The 19102-nt window shown below is 44.4% G+C and overlaps 1 protein-coding gene across 3 annotated transcripts; it reads left to right on the plus strand.

Annotated features, from left to right (window-relative positions):
- Window positions 1-1269: 1269 nt before the first annotated feature.
- On the plus strand, window positions 1270-8049 carry LOC119224473 (uncharacterized). Of its 3 annotated transcripts, XM_062562279.1 has the most exons (8): window positions 1270-1379; window positions 3321-4415; window positions 4753-4833; window positions 4932-5096; window positions 6663-6908; window positions 6993-7329; window positions 7537-7665; window positions 7771-8049. In XM_062562279.1, exons 2-8 carry the CDS (start codon window positions 4275-4277, stop codon window positions 7908-7910), a joined length of 1239 nt encoding a protein of 412 aa, XP_062418263.1. In that variant the 5' UTR covers window positions 1270-1379; window positions 3321-4274; the 3' UTR covers window positions 7911-8049. The 3 variants fall into 3 exon arrangements, with proteins under 3 accessions (XP_062418263.1, XP_062418261.1, XP_062418262.1); XM_062562277.1 differs by having other exon boundaries at window positions 1273-1379; window positions 7537-8049; XM_062562278.1 differs by lacking the exons at window positions 1270-1379; window positions 3321-4415 and having other exon boundaries at window positions 4422-4833; window positions 7537-8049.
- The last annotated feature ends 11053 nt before the right edge of the window (window positions 8050-19102 follow it).

The raw sequence follows: 19102 nt of genomic DNA on the forward strand, positions 1-19102 counted from the left end.
TCTTCGGCGTAATCATCAACGTCTCTGAGGACCTTTATGGCCGTATTCTTGTTGGTTTTCAAATTGACGCACTTGACTACTTGTCCAAAAGCTCCTTCTCCAATGAAATCCAATACTTTGTATTGTACAGACTTGTTGCAGAGTAAATTATCCTGCAATAGTTTCAGTGAGGTTGGAGTTCCACGGCTGGATTCTAGGCAGTGTGCTTCCTCAAGCTTAAAGTTGTCTATGTTTGAGGAAACATCTGTTGAATCAGTTGATTCCATGTTGCTTTCGAAACTTCTGAGATATTCCTCACATTCTACATCACACCCAGGGCAGACGACCATCAGCTTAAAGGCACTTTGTGTATAAGAGCTTCTGTGAGCGTAGTCTGCCAGGTGACTCATAGTCACAAAAGAATGTTTCAAAGCATGCTCAGGTGTTATTCTTCCATCAGAATCTGAATTGAGCAACATTTGAAGGAGATTTAAAAATGCCGCTGTGTCTTCATGTTCAACCTCATCAATTGCATCTGAATAGATATCTACTGCGTCAGCCAAATTTCCAACATGGTTGAATCGCCACTTTGACAATTGCAGCTGGTTTTCATTTTGCTTCTTGAACTCTTCTAGTGTCTTTAGTGTCCATTGTGAATTGCCAGAGCGGCAATTTTTCTTGAAATACTGTTGAGTGTTTGTTCCAGCATTTAGCAGGTGGTCTTGTGGCTGACCCAGCAGGCAGCAAACAGTTTTCATTACATCGTATGCTGATTCTCCCTTGAAGATATCCTGGCCAAAAAACAGAGATGCCAAAACACATCCCAGTGCCCACATGTCAATGGCTTCTGATATGGGGAGGCCCAAGGTCACTTCTGGTGCTCGGTATGCACAAGGTTGAATAATCATTCTTTCAGTCACTTCGGATGCTGGAATGGCCAAACTAAAGTCAATTAATTTCACCCTGAAGGGCTCATCTTGGTGGTTGACAAGCATAATGTTGTCAGGTTTCAAGTCTGTGTAAAGAAAGCCAATATCCTTTAGCGCGGTAAATGCCAAAAGTAGCTGACAAGTTATGGGGCGAATTTCATTGAGAGTCAATGGTGCCTGTCTCTTCACTACCAAATCCTGAAGGCTCATGTCCAACATCTTGAAAGCGAGGGAAGTCAGTGGACTATGAAACTGTCTGTATTGACTTGGTGAGTCCACTGTGCTTCTTCAAGTGGTGGGAATGGAATGGGAATAACATCAGTTGGATGTGACGTCATCAAATCGACCACATGATCGAATTGATCTATGGTACGTCAGCAAATGGACCACGTGATCAAATGGAACCACGTGATGTCAGTTGTGTTGGTGTATCTCTGGCGAATCCCACAGGACAGTGATGGTGTCTGAAGGGTAAGCGTGTTGCGTCACTTTCTGTCGGCAGCGTGTGTGATGTCATTAAACTTTTACAGCTGTAGCTATACTAAGTTGATTGTGTCGTGATCTTTTTTAGTATAAGCGGCGAATTATTTTCGTGGCGTTGTTAAACGCCTCACCGTGCAGCACTTTTTCGTTCAATTGAATAGTTGCTTAGACGTTGTTTAGCGTCAACGTTACCTCTATTAGCATTAGCTTAGTAGCTAACCTTGTGACGTCTTCCCTCCCTACCTCTCCTGCTCCTGTTCTTGTTCGGTGTGTCATATGTTTAGCTATTCCTCTGCCCCCCTTGCGGATTATGGTACATGTAAGAAGTGTAGTATATTTGATAGGTTGGAGGCGAGGCTTAGTGAGTTAGGAGCGCGGCTCCGCACCATGGAGGCTCAGTCAATAGCTGCTGTAGTTAACCAGCCATCTCCCGTAGTCGGTGCGGACCACGTAGACGTAGCGTTCGCTCTCAAATGAGCAACTGAAAATATTTTGGATGGCCAAAATGCCGAACTCAATTATGCCTGCTTATTTCTATATAAAAAGCAGTAAATGTCATTGTTTTGACCGCTGGTAATTGTGTGTTATTTGGCAATTAAAAGGTGAGTTTAGCTTTCAAAATGATCATTTATTCAAATAGAATTTCCAAAATGTGAAACATTTGACTCTCAGTCACATTAATAACATGGCATTTTGAGTTTCATATACTAAACCAGCATTTTGTTAGCTTTCTAAAGACATCACATCTTTGTAGCCAAAATGAACGTCACGAACACGTCACTCAACTGTTTAACTGTGTAAAGAAAAGCGTCCCAGTTTTGTAGTCTTTTTGAATTTAAATGCCCATATTAAACATTTAATGTTTAGCTAGATCAAGTGTCTCATTTCACTTGTTATATTCCCACATTTTAGTTTTCTTCTTCTGTTGAGCTTTAACAAGTCCATCAAAGTCTGGTTTGAATGTCTAAATTGGATGAGGAGGATGTTCATCAGTGAGAGGATCTGTACCTGGATTTGGTAAACTTCATGACTGAGAATGTCTGTTCACACATGTAGGTGGATCCAAAGAGAACCAACATCTTCTGAGCATGTCTCCTCATGTTTGGAAAGTTCTCCTTAAGAGCACAGTAGAACTCTAGCAGTGATGCTGACTTAAAGTTCTCTTTCAGGAGTCAATCAGACTGCAGGTCAATGAGTTCAAGCTGAACATCAGTGGGTATCACTATCAGTAAAGAAAAGATTAGTAGTCCATGTTTGTTTTGAAAATTCTGCTTTCGGCATCCACTTTCCTCTTTTTGGCATGAGCCGACATTTTCGCATTTTTCAGGGGTGACACTGAAGGAAGACAGGTTGTCAATCACACGCATTTCACGTGCACAGTTGACGTGCACGATTGCGTGCACTGTGAGAATAAATGGGCTTAAAAAAAAAGCAATGCGGTTTTAGTCCACCCATAAGATAATTAGAAAATATGTTTTATTTTCTAATTATCATGTAATCTTTCGAGGGCCGGTCAGAATCATCCCGCAGGCCGTACAATGCCCAGGTCTGCGCTAAAATAATGTCTGACGCTGTAGTTTTCTCTGGCCCCCTCCCAAACTTGATCAGTGACGACATGTATAGCCGCATGTCGTCATTCCGGTGCTGGTTGTCGAGGTGGTGCCCAGTAAATAATGTTGGCTTTGGTGATCACTGGAAGACGTTTTGGGGAGAGCCTGGTCTGATTAGGAGGGACTTTGGATGGGGCTCAACCAGAAGAAGAACCTTAGAAATGGGTTCACGGTTGATGTTTATTGGATACCGCTGTAGCCTCATTCAAAGAAGCCATTCTCTCTGCTCTAAGTTCAGTGTCCTGTCTCAAGATAGCAGAAGATACCTGTAAAAACTTCAGTCCATCACAAATTGACCATCTTCTTATTACTGCCACAGGTTCTTTGAGAGTGACGTTGGACGCTATTGTTCCTCTGGAAAGAAGAAGGGCAACAAGAAGGAAGTTCGCTCCTTGGTTTAACCCTCAAAGCCAGAACTTAAAGCAAACTGTGCAGAAACTTGAACGGTTATGGCGTTCCACCAAATCAGAAGGATCTAGGCTAGTTTGGCAAGACAGCGTTAAAACATATAAGAAGGCTCTACGTAACGCAAGAGCATCTTATTACTCCTCATTAATAAAGAAAAATAAAAACAAGTCCCGGTTTCTCTTCAGCACTGTAGCCAGACTGACAGAGAGTCACAGCGCTGTCGAGCCGTGTATTCCTGTGGACCTCAGTAGTAACGGCTTTATGAACTTCTTCAATAATAATCTTCAGACTATCAAAGAGAAAATCGATGTCTCCTGCCCCCAACCAGAGCCGACCTGTCCTCAGATGTAGGAACCTTGGATGCAGCAGTGGGCCCTGATACTTGAATGGCTTCTCTTCCATCAACCTTGATCAACTGACTTCTACAATTTCAAAATCTTAACTCTTCTCCTCTCTTGTGTCTTTGATCCGTTTCCGACTAAGATGCTTAAGGAAGTTTTTCCTTTAATTAGCTCATCTTTACTGGATATTATGAATCTTCTTCTTCTTTGCTGACACGACATGTACCACAGTCCTTCAATGTGGCTGTAATTAAACCTCTTAAGAAGATATCTTGAAGAATCTAAATAATTAGTTCATTTTCTTTGACGTCGGCAGTAGCGTCCCTTATTTCTCTGTACTTTAAGTGGTAACCCTAAGCCCCGCTATGCTAAGCTAGCTGCTAGGCTACTTTCATCTCAACATCTAGCCTGCACGGCACAGTCTGTAGAGGACCACCACTGGTTCCCTGAAAAACAATTGCTTAGAAAACGTCCTGCAGACTTGTGATGCGCTGATTGGCCATTACAGCGTGCGCTACAAAACAATGACGCGGTATAGGACATTTCTTTATCACTTCATTGACATTGCAGTAGTGAACAGCCATCTGCTCCACATGGAGCTGTTCATGCTGAGGCAAGACCCGACCCAGGCTAAGCCTAAGACCAACAAGGCCCTCAGGGAGCAGGTGATGAAGGCGCTGCTCAGGCACCTCGCCCTGAGGTGCCCGAGTTTGTTGTTTGTGTGTAATTCCTTTCATAGCTCACCCCAATTTTATGTCTAATCCACTAAAATAAGATAAGATAACTCTTGTGGGGGTGTACATGACTTTCAATCAAATGAGAGGCAGCTTGGCAAAGCTCAGAAGCACATTTATTTGTTTGAATTAAACAATGCTTTAGGGAACAACATTAAATAGTTATTTCAACCGAATGCTAAATTGTCGGTTTCTTGTCCTTGTTTGCATGAAAAAATCAAACCTGGCAGAACACTCTCACGGGTTTTGCTCCTCTCTGTGTTGCCAGGCTGCCGTGACCGTCCAGGACAGCTGCTATGAAGTCCAGAGGTTCCTCCTCCTGGAGGGAGAAAGACCTCAGCTCCATCTGGTATCAATCACATGATATTTATACCCAAATAATATTATCTTTACCACACGCATATCAGTGAGAGCTTTTTAGGAAAGGAGGTTTCCGTTGTCATCCAGGAGCAGGATAAGCAGAGGAGTGTCGATAAGAAGAAATTGGAAGTAGAGAAGAGGGGTTTAGAGAGGAAGAAGGAGGAGGTGGATGAGGTCCAGAAGCTCCACGTGAAGCTCAAACAGGTGCAGCAACGTTGGGACAAAGAGTGTCTGGCCAGAGACAAACGACAGGTAGGCCTTGTGCCGACACACTTTCATTTGTCTCAATTCGTCTGCCTCTGCTCGTAGATAACACATCCAAATTCAAGCAGGTAGAGCTAGAGTTAACTAAGGAATAAACTAATAGAACCAGTGAGAGGGATTCATCCGCGTACATAGACCTATGAACTCTCCCTGATAAGATGGGTTTACAGATGGTTTGTGTTGCTGCCTTTTCCCTTTTACCACAGCTGGGAGCTTTTTACTTGTACTTCTACCTCACAGGCTACTTTTCTGAACATCTGCAACACAAATATAACACAAAATTCATAAAATGCAACATGCAACATATTCTTTCTGATGGGTTTACTGTGAGTAAATCTCTTACTGTGTGAGGGGGGAAAAGAACCATTTTTTCTCACACAGCAGGACAATCACAATTTGCATTTTGAATTTGATATGAGTGGGTGGGAGACGTAAAGTTTTAGAGGCCCTGTCTAGCTCAGTTCATTCTGCTCACTTTAGTAAGAATGAATCAACATTTATATAGGACCTTCTTTTATTGTCTAATCATTTGTATTGTTTTTCACATGTAAATTGACTTTCATATTCAAGCCTAATTTTCATGGTTTTTACACTTTCATATAGCTTTAGGACTTGAAATTAAGTAACGTATGAGGCAGGGCAATACAAGTGAGGCAGATTAATAACTACAAAGTACCAAAATAGAAATAAAATCATGATAGTCTGCAATTGTGACAAACACAAATTATGGTTATGTTGTTATTTGAATTCTGTAAATCTACTGATGATGGGTCTATGGTATTCTATCTGTTGTATGGCCTGATCAGCTGTGCGGGGATCGATTGGGTTAGTCTTCACCTCGTAATCTGGGATCGATTGGTTTAGTCTTCACCTCATAGTCGGGAATTCGCGGGATTGTCCTCATTCTAGTAAACGTATTTACTGGAGGAAACACCACAAAATCACTCTCGTGAATATTTCTCCCCATTGCAGGTATGATGATGTAGTTCTACAGTTGTGAAATGATTGGAATGATTTCCTGACGAGTCCAATGTGACAAGTAAATGTGTATGCCGTATTTTGGGGATTAACGTTAATACAGAGCAGGGTTTAGCCGCACGTGTGCCATTAGCTTGTTAGCTAGGTTTAAGCTGGAGTGACGCAGCTATTTTAGGAATTCACCTGTCAATAATGCATGTACTGTATGTAAAGATGCTGATTATTCTGTTAAGGTCAATGTTGTAAATGTATGTAACATTAATGTCATTCTAGAAAACTTATTTACTGGAGGAAACACCACAAAATCACTCTCGTGATTATTTCTCCCCATTGCAGGGGCGTAACACAATAATATGTATGTTTAGTTTTGATCAAATGAATGAAGCACTAAGTTGACCAGGAGCCCCCTCCCACATTACCTCCCTTCCTTAAAGGGTTAACAAGCAACAGTGCTTTACAACAGCAATACTAGGGAAATCACATAAGTAAGTTATATATTTGGGTTGATCCTTTAACCCTCCATAACCAACCTGTACATGAATTAAAAGCACTGATGGCTCTGAACCATGTCCCCAGTGCCAGCAGGAGAGTGTGCTGGAGCAGCGGGAGCAGCGGTGCCTCCTAGAGGCCGAGCGGCTGCGCTGCGAGCGTGAGGAGCTCGAGGCTCAGCTGCTGGAGTACCAGCAGAGCCTGGAGCGACTGAGGGAGGGCCAGAGGAGCGTGGAGAAGGAGAAGATCGAAGCCCAGCAGAGGCTGCTGCAGCACTGGAGACACCACCGGCAGAGCAGCCTGCCCGTGACTATACCGCTGGATGGGTACAAGGTGAAGGAAGGGAAGCAGAAGGTACGCGAATGAATGGAAGCTGAAGAATTCCACGTACAAACGTGTATCGTTTTGATGTCTCAGGTGTCCGGCCACAGCCGCTCGGGCAGCCTGGACGGCAACCTTTCTGTGTACGAGAACCAGGCCACCATGCTCGCATCCCTCCAGCAGAGTCACCCCCCCCCCCGCCGCCGCCCCGCTGACGACAACCAGCAGCAGCATCTGCTCTCTGCCGTGTCAGGACAGAACTGCGGCGCCAACCTGGGCCTGAGCGCCAGCCTGTACAACAGCCTCAACACCCTGCTGAGCCAGGCGCACAGCAAGCCGCCTCCGGATGGTCGCACGTGCCCCCGGCCTCGGAACGACCTCCCCCGGGCCCTCAGCGGCAGGATCAGCACCCAGCAGCAAGGGACCAACAGCGGTAAGTGTGCTCACACCACCCCCCCACTTTGAATACATTACATGTCATTTAGCTGACGCTTTTATCCAAAGTGACTTACAATAAGTGCATTTCCACATAGAGATACAAACTCAGAAGAACAAGTAACAAGAAAGTACATTTTTGTCTCTGTGTCTCCTGTGTTCACCGCCATCTTCAACACCTCCTTGGTGACATGCCATGTCCCAGCCTGCTTCAAAGCCTCCACCATCATCACTGTTCCCAAGAAGCCCAGGATCACAGGACTGAATGACTACAGGCCCGTCGCACTGACCTCTGTAGTCATGAAGTCCTTTGAACGGCTAGTCCTGTCCCACCGTAAGTTCCTCACCGACCCCCCTCCTGGACCCCCTGCAGTTCGCCTACAGAGCCAACAGGTCTGTAGACGATGCTGTCAACATGGCCCTCCACTTCATCCTCCAGCATCTGGACTCCCCAGGAACCTACGCCAGGATCCTGTTTGTGGACTTCAGCTCTGCCTTCAACACCATCATCCCGTCTCTACTGCAGGAAAAACTCTCCCAGCTGCACGTGCCCGACTCCACCTGCAAGTGGATCACTGACTTCCTGTCCGGCAGGAAGCAGCACGTGAAGCTGGGGAAACACGTCTCTGCCTCTCGGTCCATCAGCACCGGTTCCCCCCAAGGCTGCGTTCTTTCCCCTCTGCTCTTCTCCCTGTACACCAACAACTGCACCTCCAGTCACCAGTCCGTCAAGCTCCTGAAGTTTGCTGATGACAACACCCTCATTGGACTAATCTCTGGAGGGGACGAGTCCGCCTACAGGTGGGAGTCTGACCACCTGGTGACGTGGTGCAGCGAGAACAACCTGGAGCTCAACGCCCTGAAGACAGTGGAGATGGTCGTGGACTTCAGGAAGAACGCAGCCCCACCCTCCTCCCTCACCTTGTGTGACTCCCTCGTCACCACTGTGGACTCCTTCCGTTTCCTGGGCTCCATCATCACCCAGGACCTCAAGTGGGAGCTGAACAGCTCCATGACGAAAAGGGCTCAGCAGAGGATGTTCTTCCTGAGGCAGCTGAAGAAATTCCACCTGCCAAAGACGATGATGGTGCACTTCTACGTGGCCATCATCGAGTCCATCCTCTGCTCCTCCATCACCGTGGGATACGCTGCAGCCACAGCCAAGGACAAGGGCAGGCTGCAGCGTGTCATCCACTCTACAGACAGGGTGATTGGATGCAATCTTCCGTCTCTCCAGGACTTGTTTGCTGCCAGGACTTTGAAGCGGGCCAGAAAGATTGTAGCCGACCCCTCCCACCCTGGACATGAACTGTTTGTGCCCCTTCCATCCGGCAGGAGGCTGAGGTCCATCAGGACTAAGACCTCCCGCCACACAAACAGTTTCTTTCCTTCGGCAGTCGGGCTCATCAACAGAGCCCGGGCCCCCTCTGACTGACTCTGACTCCCATGTTCATTCATTCACTGTGTCACTTTCACTTGTCACTCGTCACTTTGTTTAGCTGGTGCACTTTATCCTCATTTTTATTCCTAATTGTATCTTATCTCCTCTAACTTACTAACCCATAGCTCTAGTTTTTAGCGTACTAACCCATAGCTTATATTTTATATTATACTTTTATTTTATTTTTATCTTATTTGCACTATGTCGTCATTATTATACTGTCTTCTGTCATGCACCTACCGCCAAGGCAAATTCCATGTATGTTCTACATATTATGGCAATAAACGTTTCCTGATTCCTGATCCTGATTCCTGATTCCTGAGGAGGAGCTCGGCCCTGCTGGAGAGGTTACCACGATAACATGGGGAGAAAAGTTAATTAATGAATATAAATAAATAATCCTGGTCCGACGGGATGTGTTACCACCAGTTGTTGACAACATGCACATTCGTTGCTCGTGGCTCTGTTATATTGATATTCAAGTTAGCTGTTCGCTGACGTTAGCTTCACATACTAGGCTATCATTAGCTGATGTGTATGTAAAAGGATGAATGAATGATGAATTGCTGAAAATATAGAAACTAGAAAGACTGAAAATAGTCTTGGGACTTTAGGAGGAAGCCGGAGTACCCGGAGAGAACCACAGGGAGAACATGACGACTCCACACAGAGAGGCCAACGAGCAGAGTCAAACCCACGACCTTAGTGCTGTGAGGCGACAGTGCTAACCACCACACAACACGACCAAAAGCTGGGGTAGAAAGGGGGGGGTAATGACTCTCACACAGTCTCACAGACTGTCTCACACTGTCTCAGAGACTGTCTCACACAGTCTCACAGACTGTCTCACACTGTCTCAGAGATTGTCTCACACTGTCTCACAAGACCTCCCGCCACACAAACAGTTTCTTCCCTTCGGCAGTCGGGCTCATCAACAGAGCCCGGGCCCCCTCTGACTGACTCTGACTCCCATGTTCATTCATTCACTGTGTCACTTTCACTTGTCACTCGTCACTTTGTTTAGCTGGTGCACTTTATCCTCATTTTTATTCCTAATTGTATCTTATCTCCTCTAACTTACTAACCCATAGCTCTAGTTTTTAGCGTACTAACCCATAGCTTATATTTTATATTATACTTTTATTTTATTTTTATCTTATTTGCACTATGTCGTCATTATTATACTGTCTTCTGTCATGCACCTACCGCCAAGGCAAATTCCATGTATGTTCTACATATTATGGCAATAAACGTTTCCTGATTCCTGATCCTGATTCCTGAGGAGGAGCTCGGCCCTGCTGGAGAGGTTACCACGATAACATGGGGAGAAAAGTTAATTAATGAATATAAATAAATAATCCTGGTCCGACGGGATGTGTTACCACCAGTTGTTGACAACATGCACATTCGTTGCTCGTGGCTCTGTTATATTGATATTCAAGTTAGCTGTTCGCTGACGTTAGCTTCACATACTAGGCTATCATTAGCTGATGTGTATGTAAAAGGATGAATGAATGATGAATTGCTGAAAATATAGAAACTAGAAAGACTGAAAATAGTCTTGGGACTTTAGGAGGAAGCCGGAGTACCCGGAGAGAACCACAGGGAGAACATGACGACTCCACACAGAGAGGCCAACGAGCAGAGTCAAACCCACGACCTTAGTGCTGTGAGGCGACAGTGCTAACCACCACACAACACGACCAAAAGCTGGGGTAGAAAGGGGGGGGTAATGACTCTCACACAGTCTCACAGACTGTCTCACACTGTCTCAGAGACTGTCTCACACAGTCTCACAGACTGTCTCACACTGTCTCAGAGATTGTCTCACACTGTCTCACAAGACCTCCCGCCACACAAACAGTTTCTTCCCTTCGGCAGTCGGGCTCATCAACAGAGCCCGGGCCCCCTCTGACTGACTCTGACTCCCATGTTCATTCATTCACTGTGTCACTTTCACTTGTCACTCGTCACTTTGTTTAGCTGGTGCACTTTATCCTCATTTTTATTCCTAATTGTATCTTATCTCCTCTAACTTACTAACCCATAGCTCTAGTTTTTAGCGTACTAACCCATAGCTTATATTTTATATTATACTTTTATTTTATTTTTATCTTATTTGCACTATGTCGTCATTATTATACTGTCTTCTGTCATGCACCTACCGCCAAGGCAAATTCCATGTATGTTCTACATATTATGGCAATAAACGTTTCCTGATTCCTGATCCTGATTCCTGAGGAGGAGCTCGGCCCTGCTGGAGAGGTTACCACGATAACATGGGGAGAAAAGTTAATTAATGAATATAAATAAATAATCCTGGTCCGACGGGATGTGTTACCACCAGTTGTTGACAACATGCACATTCGTTGCTCGTGGCTCTGTTATATTGATATTCAAGTTAGCTGTTCGCTGACGTTAGCTTCACATACTAGGCTATCATTAGCTGATGTGTATGTAAAAGGATGAATGAATGATGAATTGCTGAAAATATAGAAACTAGAAAGACTGAAAATAGTCTTGGGACTTTAGGAGGAAGCCGGAGTACCCGGAGAGAACCACAGGGAGAACATGACGACTCCACACAGAGAGGCCAACGAGCAGAGTCAAACCCACGACCTTAGTGCTGTGAGGCGACAGTGCTAACCAGCACACAACACGACCAAAAGCTGGGGTAGAAAGGGGGGGGTAATGACTCTCACACAGTCTCACAGACTGTCTCACACTGTCTCAGAGACTGTCTCACACAGTCTCACAGACTGTCTCACACTGTCTCAGAGACTGTCTCACACTGTCTCACAAGACCTCCCGCCACACAAACAGTTTCTTCCCTTCGGCAGTCGGGCTCATCAACAGAGCCCGGGCCCCCTCTGACTGACTCTGACTCCCATGTTCATTCATTCACTGTGTCACTTTCACTTGTCACTCGTCACTTTGTTTAGCTGGTGCACTTTATCCTCATTTTTATTCCTAATTTTATCTTATCTCCTCTAACTTACTAACCCATAGCTCTAGTTTTTAGCGTACTAACCCATAGCTTATATTTTATATTTTATTATACTTTTATTTTATTTTTATCTTATTTGCACTATGTCGTCATTATTATACTGTCTTCTGTCATGCACCTACCGCCAAGGCAAATTCCATGTATGTTCTACATATTATGGCAATAAACGTTTCCTGATTCCTGATCCTGATTCCTGATTCCTGAGGAGGAGCTCGGCCCTGCTGGAGAGGTTACCACGATAACATGGGGAGAAAAGTTAATTAATGAATATAAATAAATAATCCTGGTCCGACGGGATGTGTTACCACCAGTTGTTGACAACATGCACATTCGTTGCTCGTGGCTCTGTTATATTGATATTCAAGTTAGCTGTTCGCTGACGTTAGCTTCACATACTAGGCTATCATTAGCTGATGTGTATGTAAAAGGATGAATGAATGATGAATTGCTGAAAATATAGAAACTAGAAAGACTGAAAATAGTCTTGGGACTTTAGGAGGAAGCCGGAGTACCCGGAGAGAACCACAGGGAGAACATGACGACTCCACACAGAGAGGCCAACGAGCAGAGTCAAACCCACGACCTTAGTGCTGTGAGGCGACAGTGCTAACCACCACACAACACGACCAGAAGCTGGGGTAGAAAGGGGGGGGTAATGACTCTCACACAGTCTCACAGACTGTCTCACACTGTCTCAGAGACTGTCTCACACAGTCTCACAGACTGTCTCACACTGTCTCAGAGATTGTCTCACACTGTCTCAGAGATTGTCTCACACTGTCTCACAGACTGTCTCACACTGTCTCAGAGACTGTCTCACACTGTCTCACAAGACCTCCCGCCACACAAACAGTTTCTTCCCTTCGGCAGTCGGGCTCATCAACAGAGCCCGGGCCCCCTCTGACTGACTCTGACTCCCATGTTCATTCATTCACTGTGTCACTTTCACTTGTCACTCGTCACTTTGTTTAGCTGGTGCACTTTATCCTCATTTTTATTCCTAATTGTATCTTATCTCCTCTAACTTACTAACCCATAGCTCTAGTTTTTAGCGTACTAACCCATAGCTTATATTTTATATTATACTTTTATTTTATTTTTATCTTATTTGCACTATGTCGTCATTATTATACTGTCTTCTGTCATGCACCTACCGCCAAGGCAAATTCCATGTATGTTCTACATATTATGGCAATAAACGTTTCCTGATTCCTGATCCTGATTCCTGATTCCTGAGGAGGAGCTCGGCCCTGCTGGAGAGGTTACCACGATAACATGGGGAGAAAAGTTAATTAATGAATATAAATAAATAATCCTGGTCCGACGGGATGTGTTACCACCAGTTGTTGACAACATGCACATTCGTTGCTCGTGGCTCTGTTATATTGATATTCAAGTTAGCTGTTCGCTGACGTTAGCTTCACATACTAGGCTATCATTAGCTGATGTGTATGTAAAAGGATGAATGAATGATGAATTGCTGAAAATATAGAAACTAGAAAGACTGAAAATAGTCTTGGGACTTTAGGAGGAAGCCGGAGTACCCGGAGAGAACCACAGGGAGAACATGACGACTCCACACAGAGAGGCCAACGAGCAGAGTCAAACCCACGACCTTAGTGCTGTGAGGCGACAGTGCTAACCACCACACAACACGACCAAAAGCTGGGGTAGAAAGGGGGGGGTAATGACTCTCACACAGTCTCACAGACTGTCTCACACTGTCTCAGAGACTGTCTCACACAGTCTCACAGACTGTCTCACACTGTCTCAGAGATTGTCTCACACTGTCTCACAAGACCTCCCGCCACACAAACAGTTTCTTCCCTTCGGCAGTCGGGCTCATCAACAGAGCCCGGGCCCCCTCTGACTGACTCTGACTCCCATGTTCATTCATTCACTGTGTCACTTTCACTTGTCACTCGTCACTTTGTTTAGCTGGTGCACTTTATCCTCATTTTTATTCCTAATTGTATCTTATCTCCTCTAACTTACTAACCCATAGCTCTAGTTTTTAGCGTACTAACCCATAGCTTATATTTTATATTATACTTTTATTTTATTTTTATCTTATTTGCACTATGTCGTCATTATTATACTGTCTTCTGTCATGCACCTACCGCCAAGGCAAATTCCATGTATGTTCTACATATTATGGCAATAAACGTTTCCTGATTCCTGATCCTGATTCCTGAGGAGGAGCTCGGCCCTGCTGGAGAGGTTACCACGATAACATGGGGAGAAAAGTTAATTAATGAATATAAATAAATAATCCTGGTCCGACGGGATGTGTTACCACCAGTTGTTGACAACATGCACATTCGTTGCTCGTGGCTCTGTTATATTGATATTCAAGTTAGCTGTTCGCTGACGTTAGCTTCACATACTAGGCTATCATTAGCTGATGTGTATGTAAAAGGATGAATGAATGATGAATTGCTGAAAATATAGAAACTAGAAAGACTGAAAATAGTCTTGGGACTTTAGGAGGAAGCCGGAGTACCCGGAGAGAACCACAGGGAGAACATGACGACTCCACACAGAGAGGCCAACGAGCAGAGTCAAACCCACGACCTTAGTGCTGGGAGGCGACAGTGCTAACCACCACACAACACGACCAAAAGCTGGGGTAGAAAGGGGGGGGTAATGACTCTCACACAGTCTCACAGACTGTCTCACACTGTCTCAGACTGTCTCACACAGTCTCACAGACTGTCTCACACTGTCTCAGAGACTGTCTCACACTGTCTCACAAGACCTCCCGCCACACAAACAGTTTCTTCCCTTCGGCAGTCGGGCTCATCAACAGAGCCCGGGCCCCCTCTGACTGACTCTGACTCCCATGTTCATTCATTCACTGTGTCACTTTCACTTGTCACTCGTCACTTTGTTTAGCTGGTGCACTTTATCCTCATTTTTATTCCTAATTTTATCTTATCTCCTCTAACTTACTAACCCATAGCTCTAGTTTTTAGCGTACTAACCCATAGCTTATATTTTATATTTTATTATACTTTTATTTTATTTTTATCTTATTTGCACTATGTCGTCATTATTATACTGTCTTCTGTCATGCACCTACCGCCAAGGCAAATTCCATGTATGTTCTACATATTATGGCAATAAACGTTTCCTGATTCCTGATTCCTGATCCTGATTCCTGATTCCTGAGGAGGAGCTCGGCCCTGCTGGAGAGGTTACCACGATAACATGGGGAGAAAAGTTAATTAATGAATATAAATAAATAATCCTGGTCCGACGGGATGTGTTACCACCAGTTGTTGACAACATGCACATTCGTTGCTCGTGGCTCTGTTATATTGATATTCAAGTTAGCTGTTCGCTGACGTTAGCTTCACATACTAGGCTATCATTAGCTGATGTGTATGTAAAAGGATGAATGAATGATGAATTGCTGAAAATATAGAAACTAGAAAGACTGAAAATAGTCTTGGGACTTTAGGAGGAAGCCGGAGTACCCGGAGAGAACCACAGGGAGAACATGACGACTCCACACAGAGAGGCCAACGAGCAGAGTCAAACCCACGACCTTAGTGCTGTGAGGCGACAGTGCTAACCACCACACAACACGACCAAAAGCTGGGGTAGAAAGGGGGGGGTAATGACTCTCACACAGTCTCACAGACTGTCTCACACTGTCTCAGAGACTGTCTCACACAGTCTCACAGACTGTCTCACACTGTCTCAGAGATTGTCTCACACTGTCTCACAAGACCTCCCGCCACACAAACAGTTTCTTCCCTTCGGCAGTCGGGCTCATCAACAGAGCCCGGGCCCCCTCTGACTGACTCTGACTCCCATGTTCATTCATTCACTGTGTCACTTTCACTTGTCACTCGTCACTTTGTTTAGCTGGTGCACTTTATCCTCATTTTTATTCCTAATTGTATCTTATCTCCTCTAACTTACTAACCCATAGCTCTAGTTTTTAGCGTACTAACCCATAGCTTATATTTTATATTATACTTTTATTTTATTTTTATCTTATTTGCACTATGTCGTCATTATTATACTGTCTTCTGTCATGCACCTACCGCCAAGGCAAATTCCATGTATGTTCTACATATTATGGCAATAAACGTTTCCTGATTCCTGATCCTGATTCCTGATTCCTGAGGAGGAGCTCGGCCCTGCTGGAGAGGTTACCACGATAACATGGGGAGAAAAGTTAATTAATGAATATAAATAAATAATCCTGGTCCGACGGGATGTGTTACCACCAGTTGTTGACAACATGCACATTCGTTGCTCGTGGCTCTGTTATATTGATATTCAAGTTAGCTGTTCGCTGACGTTAGCTTCACATACTAGGCTATCATTAGCTGATGTGTATGTAAAAGGATGAATGAATGATGAATTGCTGAAAATATAGAAACTAGAAAGACTGAAAATAGTCTTGGGACTTTAGGAGGAAGCCGGAGTACCCGGAGAGAACCACAGGGAGAACATGACGACTCCACACAGAGAGGCCAACGAGCAGAGTCAAACCCACGACCTTAGTGCTGTGAGGCGACAGTGCTAACCACCACACAACACGACCAAAAGCTGGGGTAGAAAGGGGGGGGTAATGACTCTCACACAGTCTCACAGACTGTCTCACACTGTCTCAGAGACTGTCTCACAAGACCTCCCGCCACACAAACAGTTTCTTCCCTTCGGCAGTCGGGCTCATCAACAGAGCCCGGGCCCCCTCTGACTGACTCTGACTCCCATGTTCATTCATTCACTGTGTCACTTTCACTTGTCACTCGTCACTTTGTTTAGCTGGTGCACTTTATCCTCATTTTTATTGCTAATTTTATCTTATCTCCTCTAACTTACTAACCCATAGCTCTAGTTTTTAGCGTACTAACCCATAGCTTATATTTTATATTATACTTTTATTTTATTTTTATCTTATTTGCACTATGTCGTCATTATTATACTGTCTTCTGTCATGCACCTACAGCCAAGGCAAATTCCATGTATGTTCTACATATTATGGCAATAAACGTTTCCTGATTCCTGATCCTGATTCCTGATTCCTGAGGAGGAGCTCGGCCCTGCTGGAGAGGTTACCACGATAACATGGGGAGAAAAGTTAATTAATGAATATAAATAAATAATCCTGGTCCGACGGGATGTGTTACCACCAGTTGTTGACAACATGCACATTCGTTGCTCGTGGCTCTGTTATATTGATATTCAAGTTAGCTGTTCGCTGACGTTAGCTTCACATACTAGGCTATCATTAGCTGATGTGTATGTAAAAGGATGAATGAATGATGAATTGCTGAAAATATAGAAACTAGAAAGACTGAAAATAGTCTTGGGACTTTAGGAGGAAGCCGGAGTACCCGGAGAGAACCACAGGGAGAACATGACGACTCCACACAGAGAGGCCAACGAGCAGAGTCAAACCCACGACCTTAGTGCTGGGAGGCGACAGTGCTAACCACCACACAACACGACCAAAAGCTGGGGTAGAAAGGGGGGGGTAATGACTCTCACACAGTCTCACAGACTGTCTCACACTGTCTCAGACTGTCTCACACAGTCTCACAGACTGTCTCACACTGTCTCAGAGACTGTCTCACACTGTCTCACAAGACCTCCCGCCACACAAACAGTTTCTTCCCTTCGGCAGTCGGGCTCATCAACAGAGCCCGGGCCCCCTCTGACTGACTCTGACTCCCATGTTCATTCATTCACTGTGTCACTTTCACTTGTCACTCGTCACTTTGTTTAGCTGGTGCACTTTATCCTCATTTTTATTCCTAATTTTATCTTATCTCCTCTAACTTACTAACCCATAGCTCTAGTTTTTAGCGTACTAACCCATAGCTTATATTTTATATTTTATTATACTTTTATTTTATTTTTATCTTATTTGCACTATGTCGTCATTATTATACTGTCTTCTGTCATGCACCTACCGCCAAGGCAAATTCCATGTATGTTCTACATATTATGGCAATAAACGTTTCCTGATTCCTGATTCCTGATCCTGATTCCTGATTCCTGAGGAGGAGCTCGGCCCTGCTGGAGAGGTTACCACGATAACATGGGGAGAAAAGTTAATTAATGAATATAAATAAATAATCCTGGTCCGACGGGATGTGTTACCACCAGTTGTTGACAACATGCACATTCGTTGCTCGTGGCTCTGTTATATTGATATTCAAGTTAGCTGTTCGCTGACGTTAGCTTCACATACTAGGCTATCATTAGCTGATGTGTATGTAAAAGGATGAATGAATGATGAATTGCTGAAAATATAGAAACTAGAAAGACTGAAAATAGTCTTGGGACTTTAGGAGGAAGCCGGAGTACCCGGAGAGAACCACAGGGAGAACATGACGACTCCACACAGAGAGGCCAACGAGCAGAGTCAAACCCACGACCTTAGTGCTGTGAGGCGACAGTGCTAACCACCACACAACACGACCAAAAGCTGGGGTAGAAAGGGGGGGGTAATGACTCTCACACAGTCTCACAGACTGTCTCACACTGTCTCAGAGACTGTCTCACACAGTCTCACAGACTGTCTCACACTGTCTCAGAGATTGTCTCACACTGTCTCACAAGACCTCCCGCCACACAAACAGTTTCTTCCCTTCGGCAGTCGGGCTCATCAACAGAGCCCGGGCCCCCTCTGACTGACTCTGACTCCCATGTTCATTCATTCACTGTGTCACTTTCACTTGTCACTCGTCACTTTGTTTAGCTGGTGCACTTTATCCTCATTTTTATTCCTAATTGTATCTTATCTCCTCTAACTTACTAACCCATAGCTCTAGTTTTTAGCGTACTAACCCATAGCTTATATTTTATATTATACTTTTATTTTATTTTTATCTTATTTGCACTATGTCGTCATTATTATACTGTCTTCTGTCATGCACCTACCGCCAAGGCAAATTCCATGTATGTTCTACATATTATGGCAATAAACGTTTCCTGATTCCTGATCCTGATTCCTGATTCCTGAGGAGGAGCTCGGCCCTGCTGGAGAGGTTACCACGATAACATGGGGAGAAAAGTTAATTAATGAATATAAATAAATAATCCTGGTCCGACGGGATGTGTTACCACCAGTTGTTGACAACATGCACATTCGTTGCTCGTGGCTCTGTTATATTGATATTCAAGTTAGCTGTTCGCTGACGTTAGCTTCACATACTAGGCTATCATTAGCTGATGTGTATGTAAAAGGATGAATGAATGATGAATTGCTGAAAATATAGAAACTAGAAAGACTGAAAATAGTCTTGGGACTTTAGGAGGAAGCCGGAGTACCCGGAGAGAACCACAGGGAGAACA

The sequence above is a fragment of the Pungitius pungitius genome, chromosome 5, assembly GCF_949316345.1.
Source record: "Pungitius pungitius chromosome 5, fPunPun2.1, whole genome shotgun sequence".
NCBI lineage: Eukaryota > Metazoa > Chordata > Actinopteri > Perciformes > Gasterosteidae > Pungitius > Pungitius pungitius.

Bases quoted from the DNA above. Each gene is read 5' to 3' on its own strand.
- LOC119224473 (XM_062562277.1), top strand. From the start codon at position 4,275: ATGACGCGGTATAGGACATTTCTTTATCACTTCATTGACATTGCAGTA. The intron at 4,834-4,931 runs GTATCAATCACA...GTTGTCATCCAG, and splicing joins AAAGACCTCAGCTCCATCTG to GAGCAGGATAAGCAGAGGAG. The intron at 7,330-7,536 runs GTAAGTGTGCTC...GCCATGTCCCAG, and splicing joins GCAGCAAGGGACCAACAGCG to CCTGCTTCAAAGCCTCCACC.